The sequence below is a fragment of the Typopeltis vanoorti genome, chromosome 1, assembly GCF_054136105.1.
Source record: "Typopeltis vanoorti isolate ZY-2024b chromosome 1, IOZ_Tvanoo_1.0, whole genome shotgun sequence".
Classification (NCBI taxonomy): domain Eukaryota; kingdom Metazoa; phylum Arthropoda; class Arachnida; order Uropygi; family Thelyphonidae; genus Typopeltis; species Typopeltis vanoorti.
In genome coordinates this window covers 16,957,997-16,973,223 of record NC_143549.1, presented here as the reverse complement: position 1 = coordinate 16,973,223, position 15,227 = coordinate 16,957,997, and the positions used below count along the sequence as shown (strand labels likewise).

Below are 15,227 nucleotides of genomic sequence, written 5' to 3'. Positions count from 1 at the left end.
TAAAAAAAATTATAGTCGTACATACTGAACAAAACATTTTAGAATCCACTTATTAGATTATTGTTTCTCAAAGTCTGGTACGTGTATCCCCGGGAGTAGGTGAAAGATCTTCAGGGAGTACGTAGCAATTTTTGCTATGCATCATTACAGATGATGAGCATGGAATCATTAAACTCTAAATTCGTTTGAAATTGACGCGAACTTCGTAACGTCTGTGATACGTCAAAAATCAATTTTGGTTTTTGACAAAAGACGTGTCACAGACGTCTTTGTATGAAATTCGTTTGAAATTGACGCGAACTTCGTAACGTCTGCGATAACAAAAGACGTGTCACAGACGTTTTTGTATGAAATTCGTTTGAAATTGACGCGAACTTCGTAACGTCTGCGATACGTCAAAATCAATTTTGGTGCAATAAACAAAAGACGTGCCACAGACGTCTTTGTATGTTAGCGGGTTAACAACATATTCTAGTAATACATTCCATTCACTGACAATTCTCCATGTAAAAAATCTACTCCCCACATCCCTCTTCACCTCATTTTTCACAACTTCCAGGGATGGCCACTGATTCTTCCCCTCTCCCCTTCTACTGTTTTTATAATCCCTTTGGATTAAAGCCAATAAAATTCCCTCACTAACTTAAGTGTCTTAATCATATCATCTCTTTTCCCTATCTACGAACCTCTGCAATCGACATTTCTTAACTTCTATCTTCATAGCTAGCATTTTAGAGTCCTGATATTGTCTTAATCAGTCTTCACTTGATATTCTTGAATGTATCCACATCACATTAAAACCACGTGATTAAATCTGAGCACAATGTCAAAGTGTGGTCTTACCAGTGATTGATAAAGACACAACTTCTTTATCCTTACATGTTAGTGTACTTATCATAGCAGCACTCCAATGCAGGACCGCCGAGAGGGGTGACATCTGAGACTTTTGTCACGGGCTCGGCATCGAAAAGGGCCGACCGTTCGGCCCAGACGTGTCACATAACTATCTTTATAATGCATGGTTTTAATTCTTGTAATAATACAACAATTATAAAGGATAATGGCATATCAGAATGATACTGTGTTTTGTTTTAGACAGATGGCTACGCTCTTTAACTCGCTGTGAGTGCCGGAAGACACTGATTCTCTCGGCGCAGATCGCTGTAGTTATAGAGGGTGATGACGTCAAGAAGCGTTTGTGCAAGGTTGTTGCAGTCAGCTGAGCTAGCGCTAGCTAGTAATTGCATTCACAGTAATGTTCCCTGCCAGAACGCTTCGTTCTTGTTAGTAATTTATTTGTTAGTATCTTTTATAAAAAAAAAAAATTGTAATGCCACGTTTAAAGATGTTATACCAGGACTAGATTTATTAAATACCATTTATAAATTTCAACCTCACGGTGTTTTTCCCTAAATATGTACAGTACTTCAATCAGAATTTTCTGCACAATACCAGTAATAGTTGTCGAAGTTGAAAGAGTGTTTAGTAAACTTTCAGAAAAAAAGAGCTTCAGCAGATCATCAATGTTCTAGGAAAGATTAAATGGCCTAGCTTTGCTATCAATAGAACATGACCTGGCAATGAAAATTGATTATGATGAGGTGATTAAAGATTTCGCTAACCATAATGTGAGGAAGTGGATGAAGCAATAAAAATTTAAAAATTCTCTTTTTATTTAATGTTTGTATTTTGTATGGTATGTAATGTATCGAATTTTGAATTTATTTACATTTTTTAAAATAAATATTTAATGTTTTATACGACTTTTTTTATTAAACAAACGAGCCTGTGTAGCTCAGTGGATGTGGCGTTTGCCTACCACGGCGCTTGGCCGCACAAAGGAAGACTTGGTTTCGAGTCTAGTCGGCGACTAGAGGAAATTTTTCCAAGCCTTTTTTCGACCGGTTCCCGAGTTAGTCGATCTCTGGCACGGGCAAGCAGGTTTTTCCTCCCGGAAACTCGGGTTTTTCGTCCTGAAACTCAAGAAAATCGACCGTAGAACCCACATTATTTCAGACATTAAATATATTGTGTTAGGGTTAGGGACCACGAGATGGCGGCACATTTGAGCCGTCTCTCTTCACTGAGTACCTCTTAATTAGTGATAGCCTTGGGCCATCTATCTCTGATTGGAACCAGTGGAGATTGAACTGCCCACTCAGTCTCCAAAAGTTAGATAGGGCTAAATGGCCTCGCCTACTCCCGTATACGGGAATAAAATGGCGTTAGCTGATTTTTTTTTTAGCTGATGCACTTTTTTACGTGGGGCCCGGACCACAGACTTGTCACGGGCCCGAAAATTTCTCTCTACAGCCCTGCTGCAATGTGCAGATTTTGCAACACTTATATGTGCTCCTCAGCGGCCGATAAAAGAAAGCGCGTCACGAGTTCGATTCTAGTCGCCGACTAGAGGAACTCTTTCTAAGCCTCTTTTCGACCGGTTCCCGAGTGAGTCGATCTCTGGCACGGGCAAGCAGGTTTTGCTCCCGAAAAAAAATCGGGTTGACTCGTAAACACAAGAAAATCGACCGCAGTACCAACATTATTTCAACAGTTAGAGTTAGGTACCACGAGATGGCAGCACTTTTTTACCAGCCTCTTCATCGGTCGCTGCCTATAATTAATGATAGAGACATGGGCCAGCTATCTCTGATTGGCTACCGGTGGAGATTGAACTGCCCACTCAGTCTCCAAAAGCTAGATAGTATATAAAGGCCTCTCTTACTCCCTATAATGGAATAAAAGGGCATTAGCTAATTTATTTACTTATTCATAACTTCATTTTACTATGAACTGGTCGCAGCTCGTCCATAAGAAATGCTGCAGCCTCTACAGTACAAAATGAAAGTTCCTGTTTTATTATCGCCGTTCTTAAATTTTTAGATATTTATCTAAATACCCTTATTTTCTTGTTTGTAATACAATACCGCTCGATAGTATTTTATATAATTCATTTTGTAGCAACAGTTGTATTTTACAATTGTCAATGTGCTGTGTATGCTAGGGCTAGTATACTCAAAGCTGGAGCTGCATTCAATGCAGACCACAACAACCGCTACGTAGTGGGGATAACGTAGTGGGGGGGTATCGTGTGATTTACGTGCAGTTCAGACTGGTAGCAATGCAGCCCCACAACCACTACAAATTCTTATCAGCCGCCGCTGCTATCAACCATTATCCAAGTGTAAGCAAACAAACATTTTTTGTGCAAAATAACTTTACACAACTTGGCTACTTATATATAGAGGCTATGTAAGAATATGTGAGTTGCATTATGGGATACTAAGACAATTTATCTGAAGTCATTAGCCTCTATATACAAGTACCCCAGTCGTGAAATTATTTCACATGCAAATGTTTGTTTGCTTACAATTGGATAAACGATTAAAACCAAGAATATAATTTCTTGGCATATTCAATGTAAACTATCAATCCTCATTCCCAAATATTGAATCTTATCCATCTCCTGCAACACAGCACCTCGAATTTCTTTACTGCAAAATGCACTTAATAATATTAAAACTACAATCCCACTCCTTTGTCCAAGTCAAACGTCTATTCAAAACTTCCTGAAGGGAATGAACATAAGCGGTGCTACTTATAATTCGCCTCAACTCTACATAATCAGCAAACATCTGAAGATCCTCTGCCAGTCCAAATGATATCATTTACAAACAAGTAAAACAATAGGGACCCAAACACAGAATCCTGGAGCACACAGCTGGTTATCCTCATTTTTTGTGACACTGCTCCATCATACACAACTTGGTGAACACTATCAAAGGTTTTGCTTAAATCTAAATAAATCACATTGATTTCAATGATGCAATCCATCTTCCTCATGACATTTAACATATTTTTTGACATGACTGTGCATAAATCAAAAGGCCTATTAAAGTCAAATTCTAGATGGAGTAGCCAATGTATTTATGGGCTGGTGGCCCATAGATACTTTTGTTAGGCAAATATTTCTTTTTAGAAAAAAAGAACTACTGACTGCGATGAGCCTTTCCAATCTACAGAAGCATTATATCAAGATCAAGACCTGTAGTAAACATTGTTTTATATTACTCATATTCACGCGAAGTTCCATTGGATCGTCTGACAAGATAGTGCTGGCCAACATCTAAGACATTCTTTTCAGAAGGAACATTATTTTTACTAGAATTCTGTAAGCTATTTTTTAAGTTATTGGATAATACAGCTGAAGCAGACACATCAAAAGTGCTTTCATTATCCGTCATGATCATAATACACTTATAACCTCAGTACCAAAATACATTGTCAGTCTCCATACCAAAATTTGTTTCTCTAACATAAATATTAGTCACTTTCTAGTCGCCTACTATAGAAACGTTTCTGTTATTACATCGAACTATTGAAAAAAAAAAGGATAGAATGAAATGAATGAATTAATTTTGGTTCTCACAAAAACTCATGAATTCTCTATTATTCATCTGCACAATGATATCGAAAATAATGAAAATAATCAAATACAAATAAGATTAAATCATGAGATATCATAGACGAGAGAGATAAACCAAAAGGTCCGACAGGAATGTCCCCTCTCAGAAACTCTTTTTATTATCTACTTAAATGAAATAATAATAAAATGGAATAAAAATTTACGTCAAGGAATTAAACTTTCTCCTAAAGTTAACTTAAACACTTTCCTCTTTGCCGACGACCAAATAATAATTACAAATTCTGAAGATAACTTACAGAAAGCTATTTTAGATCTAAATGAGATATCCAAAGATTATGGTATGATAATATCAATGGAAAAATAAAAAACCATGGCCTTTAAAGGACAAGATCCAGTAAGAACTAAAATAGTAATAGATAATTTAGGAGGGACAGAGAGAATAAAATGTGGGAGGGGTATTATTGATGATAGCTGATGAGCTGCAGCCAAGGAGAATTGAAGTTGTATCGTAGGATAGTGAAAGGAGCTCATTTGAGGCTGTTTGGTGTGAGATTGGGACTGGCAGAATAAAATATACAGTTGGGTGCTGCTATAGACCAGGTGATGGAATAGATGGTGGAGATAGTATGCATAGGGAAATTGATGAAATGAATGGAAGGAAGGTAATTATTATGAGGGATTTCAACTATGGTAACATTGATTGGAAGGAGGAGAGGACACATGTGAGGAAGGAAAAGGATTTTATTCAATTATTAAGGGATAACTATCTGAGACAGCATGTAATTGAAAATACTAGGGGTGTGAGAGTGCTTGACCTGGTAATAGCATCTGAGAATTTGATTGTAATGCATATGACCATGTTGCCACCTATTGGTGAGAGTGATCATAAGGTCTTGACCTGGGAGGTGGCTAAAGGTGTGGAATTTTCGATTAAGACAGGATATCTGTGGAATTACCGTGCTGGCAAGTATGACAAGCTTAGGAGATTGCTTGGATCAGTGCCATGGCATGTACAACTGCAAGGGCTGGATGTCGATAGAGCACGGGAAGTGGTCAAGAAGCATTTACAGGAGGTTATGGCTGATTGTATACCTAGGGTCCGAATAGTAAAACAAGTAGGGGTTAAATGGATGAATAACACCATTAAGCTTGAGCTGCAAAAAAAGAAACAACTGTAGAGGGAATTTAAAGAAAGGGGTGACCTGCGGGCACACGAACGGTATAAAGTGCAGGCCAGAAGGGTAACGAGTGTGGTAAAAAAAGCAAAAGCGGATTATGAAAGGAAACTAGCTTTGCAAGCAAAAGAGAATCCCAAACAGCTCTTTCAATATGCTGCAAGCAAGAAAAAACTGTACACGGCAAAATGATTTTAAGGAATGACAATGGTAAGGAGGTGACTGAATCAGTCGATATAGTGGAGTTACTGAGCGCCCACTTTGCAAAAGCATATCATCCAGGTGGTACCATTGAAAAAATGAAGGAACCATTAGTTTATACGGGAATAGTGATGAATGAAGTGGAGGTTTGCTAGTCTATTACAGAACCTTAATGTGAACACATCTGTGGGATTGGATGGTATACCGGCACGGGTCTTGCGTGAAGCGGCTAAGGAATTATCAGTGCCCTTGACCATGTTGTTTAATCTGAGTCTCAGGTCTGGTTTAGTCCCTAAGGTGTGGAAAGAAGGGAAAATAGTTTTACTGCATAAAGTAGGATCCAAGACTACGGTTGCAAATTACAGACCAATCAGCATATCAGGAGTCGTTAAAGTCTTGGAGAAAGTAGTCAAGGGAAAAATACAGGAATGGATTGATGAAAATGAGATACTGTAAGGGGGACAGCATGGATTTGTGAAGGGTAGATCATGCTTCAGTAACTTGCTCAAGTTTTATAATAAGGTGACGGCTGAACTGGATAAGGGAAATGGGTTTACAGTGATACTGCTGGACTTGGCAAAGGCGTTTGACAGGATACCACATGGAATACTAATCCGTAAACTACAACATATGGGAATGGATATAGGGTTGGTGAGATGGATAGGTGGTTGGTTGATGGAGAGATATCAAAGAGTAGTTTATTCAGGAGTAGAGTCCAAAAGACGGCCTGTGACTAGTGGTGTGCCGCAGGGTTCTGTTCTTGGACCACTGCTGTTTAATCTGTTCATTAACGATATAGGGAAGGATCTAAGTGGAACAATTCATTTGTTCGCTGATGATGCAAAGTTGGGTAGGGCAATAGTGAATGCAGAAGATGTCAAAGTGTTGCAGGATGACTTAGATAGATTGGAGTTGTGACAAAATGTAAGGTTATGCATTTTGGGTGAAAAGATTAGCAGCAGTATACCACATTGGTGGAACTGTACTCCAAGAGATTGATGAGGCCAGGGACTTGGGAGTGTTGGTGGATAGGGAGATGAAGTTTAGGGACACATTGCAAATGTAGCTAAATCAGCTCATCAACTCATTTGGTTGTTGAAAAATACCTTGACGAGCAGAGACAAGCAAGTTATTGTACCTCTGTACCGAACCTTGATAAGACCTCATCTCAACTACTGTGCCCAGATTTGGTTACCTCGGTTCCTTCTTGATGGGGAGGAGGTGGAGAGGATCCAGAGGCGAGTAACTAAGATGATAACAGTTCTATGGAATGAACCATATGAGAACAGGTTGAAGATTTGTGGGTTGCAGAAACTAGTTGATAGGCAGAAAAGGGGAGATATGATTGAGACATTCAAATTGCTAAAGGGATTCTATAGGATTAATTCAGAGGATATTTTTGAGATCAGGACTGGTGGTGGGAGAACTAGGGGACACCTATGGAAGCTGGGCAAGAGTGTGGTTAGCAGGGGTGTTAGAGCTGGGTTCTTTACTTTTAGAGTGGTAAATGAGTGGAATAAGCTGCCAGAGTCTGTTGTGGGTGCTATGACGGTGAACGAGTTCAAGGCAAGGTATGATAGCTACTGTGAGAATGTAATCGCTTAGTTGTGTGGACATGATGTTTAGGGCCTCCCTCGATGAGTCTAAGGACTCCTGGAGTCGCGCGAAATAATAATAATAATAATAAGATCTTAGAACAGGTGAATTCATTTAACTACCTAGGATGTACGATCACTTATGAAAATGAAAAAGATATAAATGTAAAAATTGCAAAATATTTAAAAATAACAGGTGTAATTAACTCTATATTTAATCCAAACCTAGTTCAAAAACAAACCAGACTAAAAATATACAATTCATTAGCCCTACCAGTCTTAATGTATGGAAGCGAAATCTGGACAATAAAACAAAAAGACAAAGATTAATAACAGCAGAAATGAAGTTTATGAGAAAAACTGCAAATTTGATCACAAAAGAAGCGAAGATATTATGAAAGAATTAAACCAAGAAACAGTAATAGAAAAAATTAAAAAATATAAACATAAATAGATGAAACACGTTCAAATAATGAAAACAGAAAGATTACCAAAACAAGCCTTAAAGTACAAGCCATTAGGAGGAAAAAGAAAACCAGGACGTCCTCTTAAACGATTCAACGATGACTTCTAAGACCGGAACAGGCCATACTAGGCCTAAATCCTTGATACGCGTGATGATGATTATGACTGAAGATACATAATTCGGTATCTATATTAATAACTGTCTCCATCTGGCGGCAAAATGGCAAGCACGTGGTCAGAGCTATTTTTTATCGTGTGTACGCTTGTGATGTGTTTATGATTAGTTAGATTTTTTTTTTTTAAATTGAAATCATGCCTAGAAAACTGCTTCGTAAGTTTAATTTATGTTTGTATTTTAGTTTAAATGACATCTTGAAAAATTTGGTTAACTGTTATTTCATTAAGTTTTGCGTGGCAGTTTTGAAAACTTTTTTTAAGAAAATGTTTTAAAATCATCTGATCACTTTGAGATTAAATTTAATGGTAAAAGTAATTCATTAGCAATTTATTTCAGCATTGTAAGCGCACCAAGCAGGCTTGTTATACAGGTAGATATTGAATGACAGCTTAGTTTATTGATGAGTCTGACTGGAGAAGAGTTAATGTAATAATAATAAGAAGAGTATTAACATTCGAAGTTCCGTGAGAGGTTTCTGTATACTGGCATTCTCCTAATATTTTTGTTTTAGAATGTGGTCTAGAGAACTTTGCAGTGCTGTTTAGATTTAACGAATAGTTTGTATTACACTATCTGTATTTCGCCCCTACGTGCCTCTATTATTGACCAAGAAATAATCATGTCTTATTTGTTCATATTATATTACCAACTCATATAATTTCATGGCTGTTTATTCCTGCGCAGTTGCCAAGATACACACACACACACACACACACACAAAACCTTCATTGCTAGTCACAAGTATTTCTCCTTCCCCCGTTTGTTTTTATTGGTATGATTTCTATGTTCAGATCTCATTTATAAAATAATTTCAGTTACATCACAAATTAAGTCTATAAAAGCTTGAAAATCACTGATTGCATACATGTAGGCCTAGAGTGATGTAGATTGACGAGCCTTCCTCTAATTATAAGATTACAATTATGTGAAACTGACTCATATGTGCCATTCTGGTTGGCTGAGGGTGTTAGTACATTGAGCTCCCAAAAATCAGGCTGTAGATTTGAATCCCACCATGAGCATGGATGCTGTGTGAATGGCTTTAGGCTTTAACAATTTACCAAACTTTTGGAATAGTGAGGCAGTCATTCCAATTAAGATTAGGTCTATGAAGTAAGGCTTCAGCACTTTCTTTATATAAATATTCATGTTTATATATATGGATCTAGGTAGCAGCTTAACATTTTGCAAATGGATCCTGCAGTTAAGTGTTTTCAATTCCATCTCAAAAATTTGGCATCATAAAATCTTAGTATCCAGAGCACACAAGATTTGTTCTTCTGAAGAATCTCTAAAACAAGAATTGGAAATTATCAAAGAAACAGCCTTACTAAATGGATATAAGCCAATAACAACCCAATAAATAATTAACCACTCTCTTATAAATTAACCCAGACAAGAAGCTCACGGCACTCCTATACCATATATTAAAGGCATCTCTGAATCTAATAAAAATTATGAAAATATATCAACTCATTGCTACTTATAAATGTGTCAACCAAATTCTCAACTTGCAACTTCTCCAAAGGACAAACTATCACCAATGATGCTACCTGGTGTATACGAAGTATACACCAGGTAGCATCATTGATAAGATAAGATAAGTTCATGTAACTTATCTTACTATGGACAAACAGGAAGATCTATAAATAAACATCTCTGAACATCAAGAACACATCCATCTTATCAACCCTCACAAATCTGGCCTTGCACAACATGGAATCGAAAATGCTAAACACAGGATCTAGTGGCAAAATCCTAAGTTACTATATAGATCCATATATAAACATGAATGTTTATATAAAGAAAGTGCTGAAATCTTTCTTCATAAACCTAATCTTAATCATAACAACTGTCTTACTATTCCAAAAGTTTGGGAAATTGTTATCCTCAATTGTATTAAATACTTTATCTGTTATATTTTAATTTAATATTTAATTAACTTTAATTTTAGTCCATTAGTTTTAATCCATGAATATGGGACTGTATACATAGAGGGATTCCAATTTAAGTATGCATGCTCCTGTTTTTTGAATTCAATTCCTATTGTCGTTTGATAATTGCACTAATGATGTCTTATGATGCATAAGATGAAATATTTGTATAATAAAAAAATTTATTTACTGTTGCATACATGTTATTCTATAATACTTATGTACATTAGGGTAAGAAAGGAGACGAGACTTGTGGGTGGAATTGACAAAATACATACAATGAAGACAAAATGTCATGACTTTAGTTCTCCTAAAACAAAATACAACCTATTATCTGTTTTGAGATAATTTTTGTTGGAATTCTTCTGTTATAGATTTCAGAAATTCATTAAAAATAATAAATAAAATAAGAGAAATATTATTAGTTTTTGTTTCTCTCTCTCTCATTTTTTTTTTAAAATCAACTTTATAATGGCCTGCACAGTAATTTTTTTTTTTTTTTAGAATATCTGTGATTCAGAAGTTTTGTTTATCCATTTGTGTGTGTGTGTGTGTGCGTGTGTGTATTTTTGCTGTAATCATTTAGGACTAAAGACATTCGGTGATGTTAGTTTATGAAGTAGTTTGTTGGACATTTATTTATTTCATTTAATGATAATGTGCAACAGATTCTCTTGCAGCTAAACTTCTCTCCTTTCCTAACCTTTTGGTGGTGTGGGAAGAGTTGTGATCTGTTTTCACAGATAGTCTCTGACTTTTTCATGATTTGTCTTTGAAGCTTGATTTTACTGTTAATATTTTGATATTATTATGTGATACCTGCAGTCAATCCAAGGACTCATTGCAGGACTCTACTCTGCTTTGCTAAATACATCTCACCCTCTCCACTACTAACTTCTCCTACTATTACACTATCACCATCAATGCCATATACTGTCCATCACCACCAACAACAGTATTTGTTGTTTGTAAATTGTGTTTGTTCTGAAGGCTGATTTGTCTGTATATGGGATGAAAAAAATCCCCTAGTTTCCATCTCCATCATCCCAAACCAAATAATAGTTTTCACCCTACAAACCTTTGACTTTTTCTTAACCTGTTATCCATCAGAACTGTATTGTGGATGTTAGCTCTCCTTTTGGTAATAATACCTCATCCAAGTCTCCTTTTCTGCAGTACATCATTTGCTCAACCATTTTCACTCATGTCCTATATTGGTAAAAACTGGATGACCTTTACGTGAGCTGCGGTCTCCTGGAGCTCATGCAATTTACGTTCATGCAAGTTTTTCCTTGATACGGAACCAACTTTGGCGACTAAAAAAGATTTAGCATCTAACATTCATTTTATTTTGGTTCTTGAAAGAAAAATTTCAGCTGTCCTGGATGACGAATTACTGGATATCGTTCTTCGGGTGTCTAAACAGTCTTTAGCCCATTCCTATGAAAAACATTCCTGCAAACTTATGCAAAAATATGAATCTTTATACCATAAGCAAAAGAAAAACATTACCTCTGACAACATTCCTACGAATAAATGGATGGTTAATATTTCTGGACGCCCTTTATCTCAATGCTAAAACTAGTGCATTAGCCAGAGGCCTTGATTTTGCCATAATACCTAAATGCATCCCTTATCTCGATTTTTTGCATAATATCGAACGTAATCTGTCAGGACTTTCTAGCAAAAATGCTAATAAACTATGATTTGAAGTTGCTGCCTCACTTTTTAAAAGCAAGTTACCGCTATGTAATTTATCAAGTGCTGAAATCCATTCGCTAACTTCATTAAGAAAAAGATAGTGATGTATCTATTTCAAAAGCTGATAAAGGAAAAGCTGTAGTGATCATTGATAAGGCTGACTTATGAGAGAAAAGTAACCCCTTTTACAAGATACCTCCACCTATCAAGAAATCAATCATAATCCTTCAAATATGCAAATTAAACTAATTAAAATTAAATATTGCTTGATGAAGTTATCAGTTGGAATAAAAACACCGTGGATAAACTGCACACTCATTTTGGAAGAACTCCTCGTTTATATGGCCTCCCAAAAATCCATAAAGAAGGTTGTCCGTAAGACCCATCGTGAATTATATTGACTCTCCCGCTTATCGAATTGCTAAATTTTTGTCGCATTCATTAACTGCCCTTATTCCACATTTGAGATCATTCATCAAAAATTCGACACATTTTCTTGAACAAATCAAGGATGTTCAAATCAAAGAGTCTGATGTGTTAGTCAGTTTTGATATTGTTTCCCTTTTTAGCGATATTCCATTAGCTGACACTGTCAACCTATTATATGATGATTACCCTCTAGATATTTCAAAGATTTTTGAATTTGTTATACATTCAGGATATTTCAGCTGAAAAAACAAAATCTACAAACAAGTTGAAGGTACTGCAGTGGGTAGCTCTCTGTCTCCACCTTTGGCAAACTATTTTTTGAAACATCTGGAAACACCTTGTTTTCATCCATTCATCCCCAACCCTCCTCTCTTTGGTTTCGTTATGTCGATGATGTCTTTGCTATTTGGCCACATGCTGAAGAGGAACTTACGAAATTTCTACAACAGATAAATAGCCTTCATCCACGCATTCAGTTCACCATGGAAAAAGAAAAGTCCGGTAGTTTACCATTCTTGGACATCTTCCTTACACGCACATCCTCTGGTACTTTGTCAACAAGTGTCATCGAAAACCTACCTTTACTGGCAGATACATTCATCAAAAGTCTGCTCATCACACCTCTCAAAAAATCAGCAGTATCAAATTTTTAATTAATAGATCACATGAAGGGCGCTCCTCCCATTAAGATTACAATGAGAATTTTTCACTATAAAAAAGTTAATAGAATCTAATGGTTACAACTCTAATCAAATCCAGCAGATAATTGACTCCTATGTTCCAACACCTCAGGAGTCTTCAACAGACCGCAGAGTTCCAACACCTTATATTTCAGGCATCTCGGAACCTGTTGGCAGAATTTTGAAGAATATCATCTTATTCACACATTTTTCTATCAACAAAATTTGTCACTTGTTGCCATCTACAAAAGACAAACTGGCACCTCTATCATTAGCTGGTATTTACCACATACCGTGTGAATGTAATTTATGATACTTTGGACAAACAGGCCGTTCTGTGGAAAAAAGAATGAAGGAACACCAGTATTATATCAAATACATGAAACCTCATAAGTCTGGTCTAGCACAACATAGCATTGACTCTAAACATAATATCCAGTGGGATAAACTTGTCTTCTCCACAGATGCAAGTTTAAATATGAACGCCTTTTCAAAGAAAGTTGCAAAGCCCTTTTACATTGGCTGAATTTGAATCAAAATGACTGTCTCTCTCTCCCAAAAAGTTTGGGAGATTCTTATCTTATGCAACCATCAATGAAATAATTTTTAAGAATTATTTAATAATATTTTATTAATATTAATCTTCTTGCATGATCAACAATTTAATTGGTAATGCACTGACTGTTCTTTACTTTGTATTCCATTCCTTTAACTGTTCTACACTGATTATGTACTGTTACTTTCAGTACGAAATATTTGTACCTTTAATTCATTAAAGTTATTACTGTTGGTTTTATACGTGTTAAGTTATTAATTCTTAGTGAAAAGCTGATGTACAAAGATAGAAATATTAGACAGGAAGAATGAGACTAGTATATGGGAAGATTAATAGGGAAGAATTAGACGAAGGTTCTGGATAGGATGGGCGAGCTGGGTAGAAGTAAGAGCAGCTGCGAAGTACAGGGGCAGTTGGAAAACCGGAGTTGCAGCCTTATGTGCTAGCAGGCACAGAAAACATTGATGATTTGATGACTGGAAATGCTATTTTGATAAAAAGCAGATGTGACATAGTATGCATCCTGCATAGGTTGCACACCTATGTGAAAAGGCCTGTGCTATCTTCCTTTGGTCTGTCTTTTGTCATTCAGAACTTGGGCTACCAACACTTTCTTTTTTTTTGCCTTTGATACCCTATATATGCTTGCCAACATTTTAACCACATGTAAGCATCAAAAGACTGTTTCAACCACTTCAGCTGGAAATACAGGGATGATGATTTTGCTGATATCATTACGTTGTACTCTTTATGACAAATCTTGCATAACAAAAATAAACCAACCTTGTAAAATATTTCCTCCTTCAGTCTTAAAACTATATGTTGCAGGAATTCTGATAAGCTTGTTTACTTCATTAGTAGGACTCGCTTTTATCTTGTTTCTCACAAAAGTAAAACCTTTTCCCACTCTTATCTGTTGTTATTCTCAAAATGAGGTTTCCACTCAACTTTATTTTCCATCCTTTCAATTACATAAACATATATATTGCCACTTTGGCATCTGAGAATCTAGTTTTTCATTACTTTGATAAAATAATAAGTTCTCTCATCTGGCATGATGCTCATAAAAGTGTCTAAAAATTCTTAATTCTTGAAAATTAATTTCTCACATTTATTCCACCCTCATTAACATAAATGTTCCTTCCTTTTTCTACACATATTTCCATGGTTACACTTGGCATCAGTAATGTCCCTTGTAGTCTAAATCTTTTAAAATTGTATACAGTGGCTAGTTACACCTCTCCGTGTGCATGCACACACACGTGCACACACACACAGTGAATTCCAAATTTCCTTCCTTCCTTTTTCCCACTGTTGTTGATACATAAGATGGCACAGCCTGCCATCTTATGTATTTCCTAAAATTTACATTTTCAGGTTTTCAAATTTAATGTCAACAATTGCTTCTCGACTTTCTGCACATTTAAAGTACTGATCTTGTAATTTTGTCAGTGTTCTTATCTGTAGTAATAATTGTTATTTTCCTAAATATGTTTATGCCTCATTAACGAAGTTTAGAATATATATACAGAGTGATCAAAATTAAAGTATTCTTGTTTAATGCCTTGTGGAATACTGCCCAGTGTTCCAAATGCTGCACAACTTTGCAGGAATACATTGTGCATTATGTGGAAGCAAGATATGAGGGCGGAAAAATAGTTGCAAAATTCACCACAATGTGGCACTGTATGATTTACCAAATGTAGCTGTAGTAATTTTTCTGTAACATGTAAGAAAGAGAAAAGCAACACAAGCATAAATAACATTTTTATTCACTTTTGTAAGGCATTCACAGGCTATACTGCTCACTGTGCTGCCCTTTCTGGTATGCCATAAACTGCATCCTGCACAGTGTATTCAACAGCAGAATGCAGCTGGTCAGGACTG

The 15,227-nt window shown here is 36.2% G+C and overlaps 1 protein-coding gene across 1 annotated transcript in view; it reads left to right on the top strand.

Annotated features, from left to right (window-relative positions):
- The first annotated feature begins 8,024 nt into the window (after positions 1-8,024).
- The window catches only part of Ns1 (Nucleostemin 1), a 231,282-nt gene continuing 224,079 nt past the window's right edge, over positions 8,025-15,227 (top strand). The window contains exon 1 of the mRNA XM_090396775.1: positions 8,025-8,193. Coding sequence (XP_090252901.1) covers positions 8,175-8,193 — 19 coding nt within the window. The 5' untranslated portion in view covers positions 8,025-8,174. The remainder of the gene's footprint in view (positions 8,194-15,227) is intronic.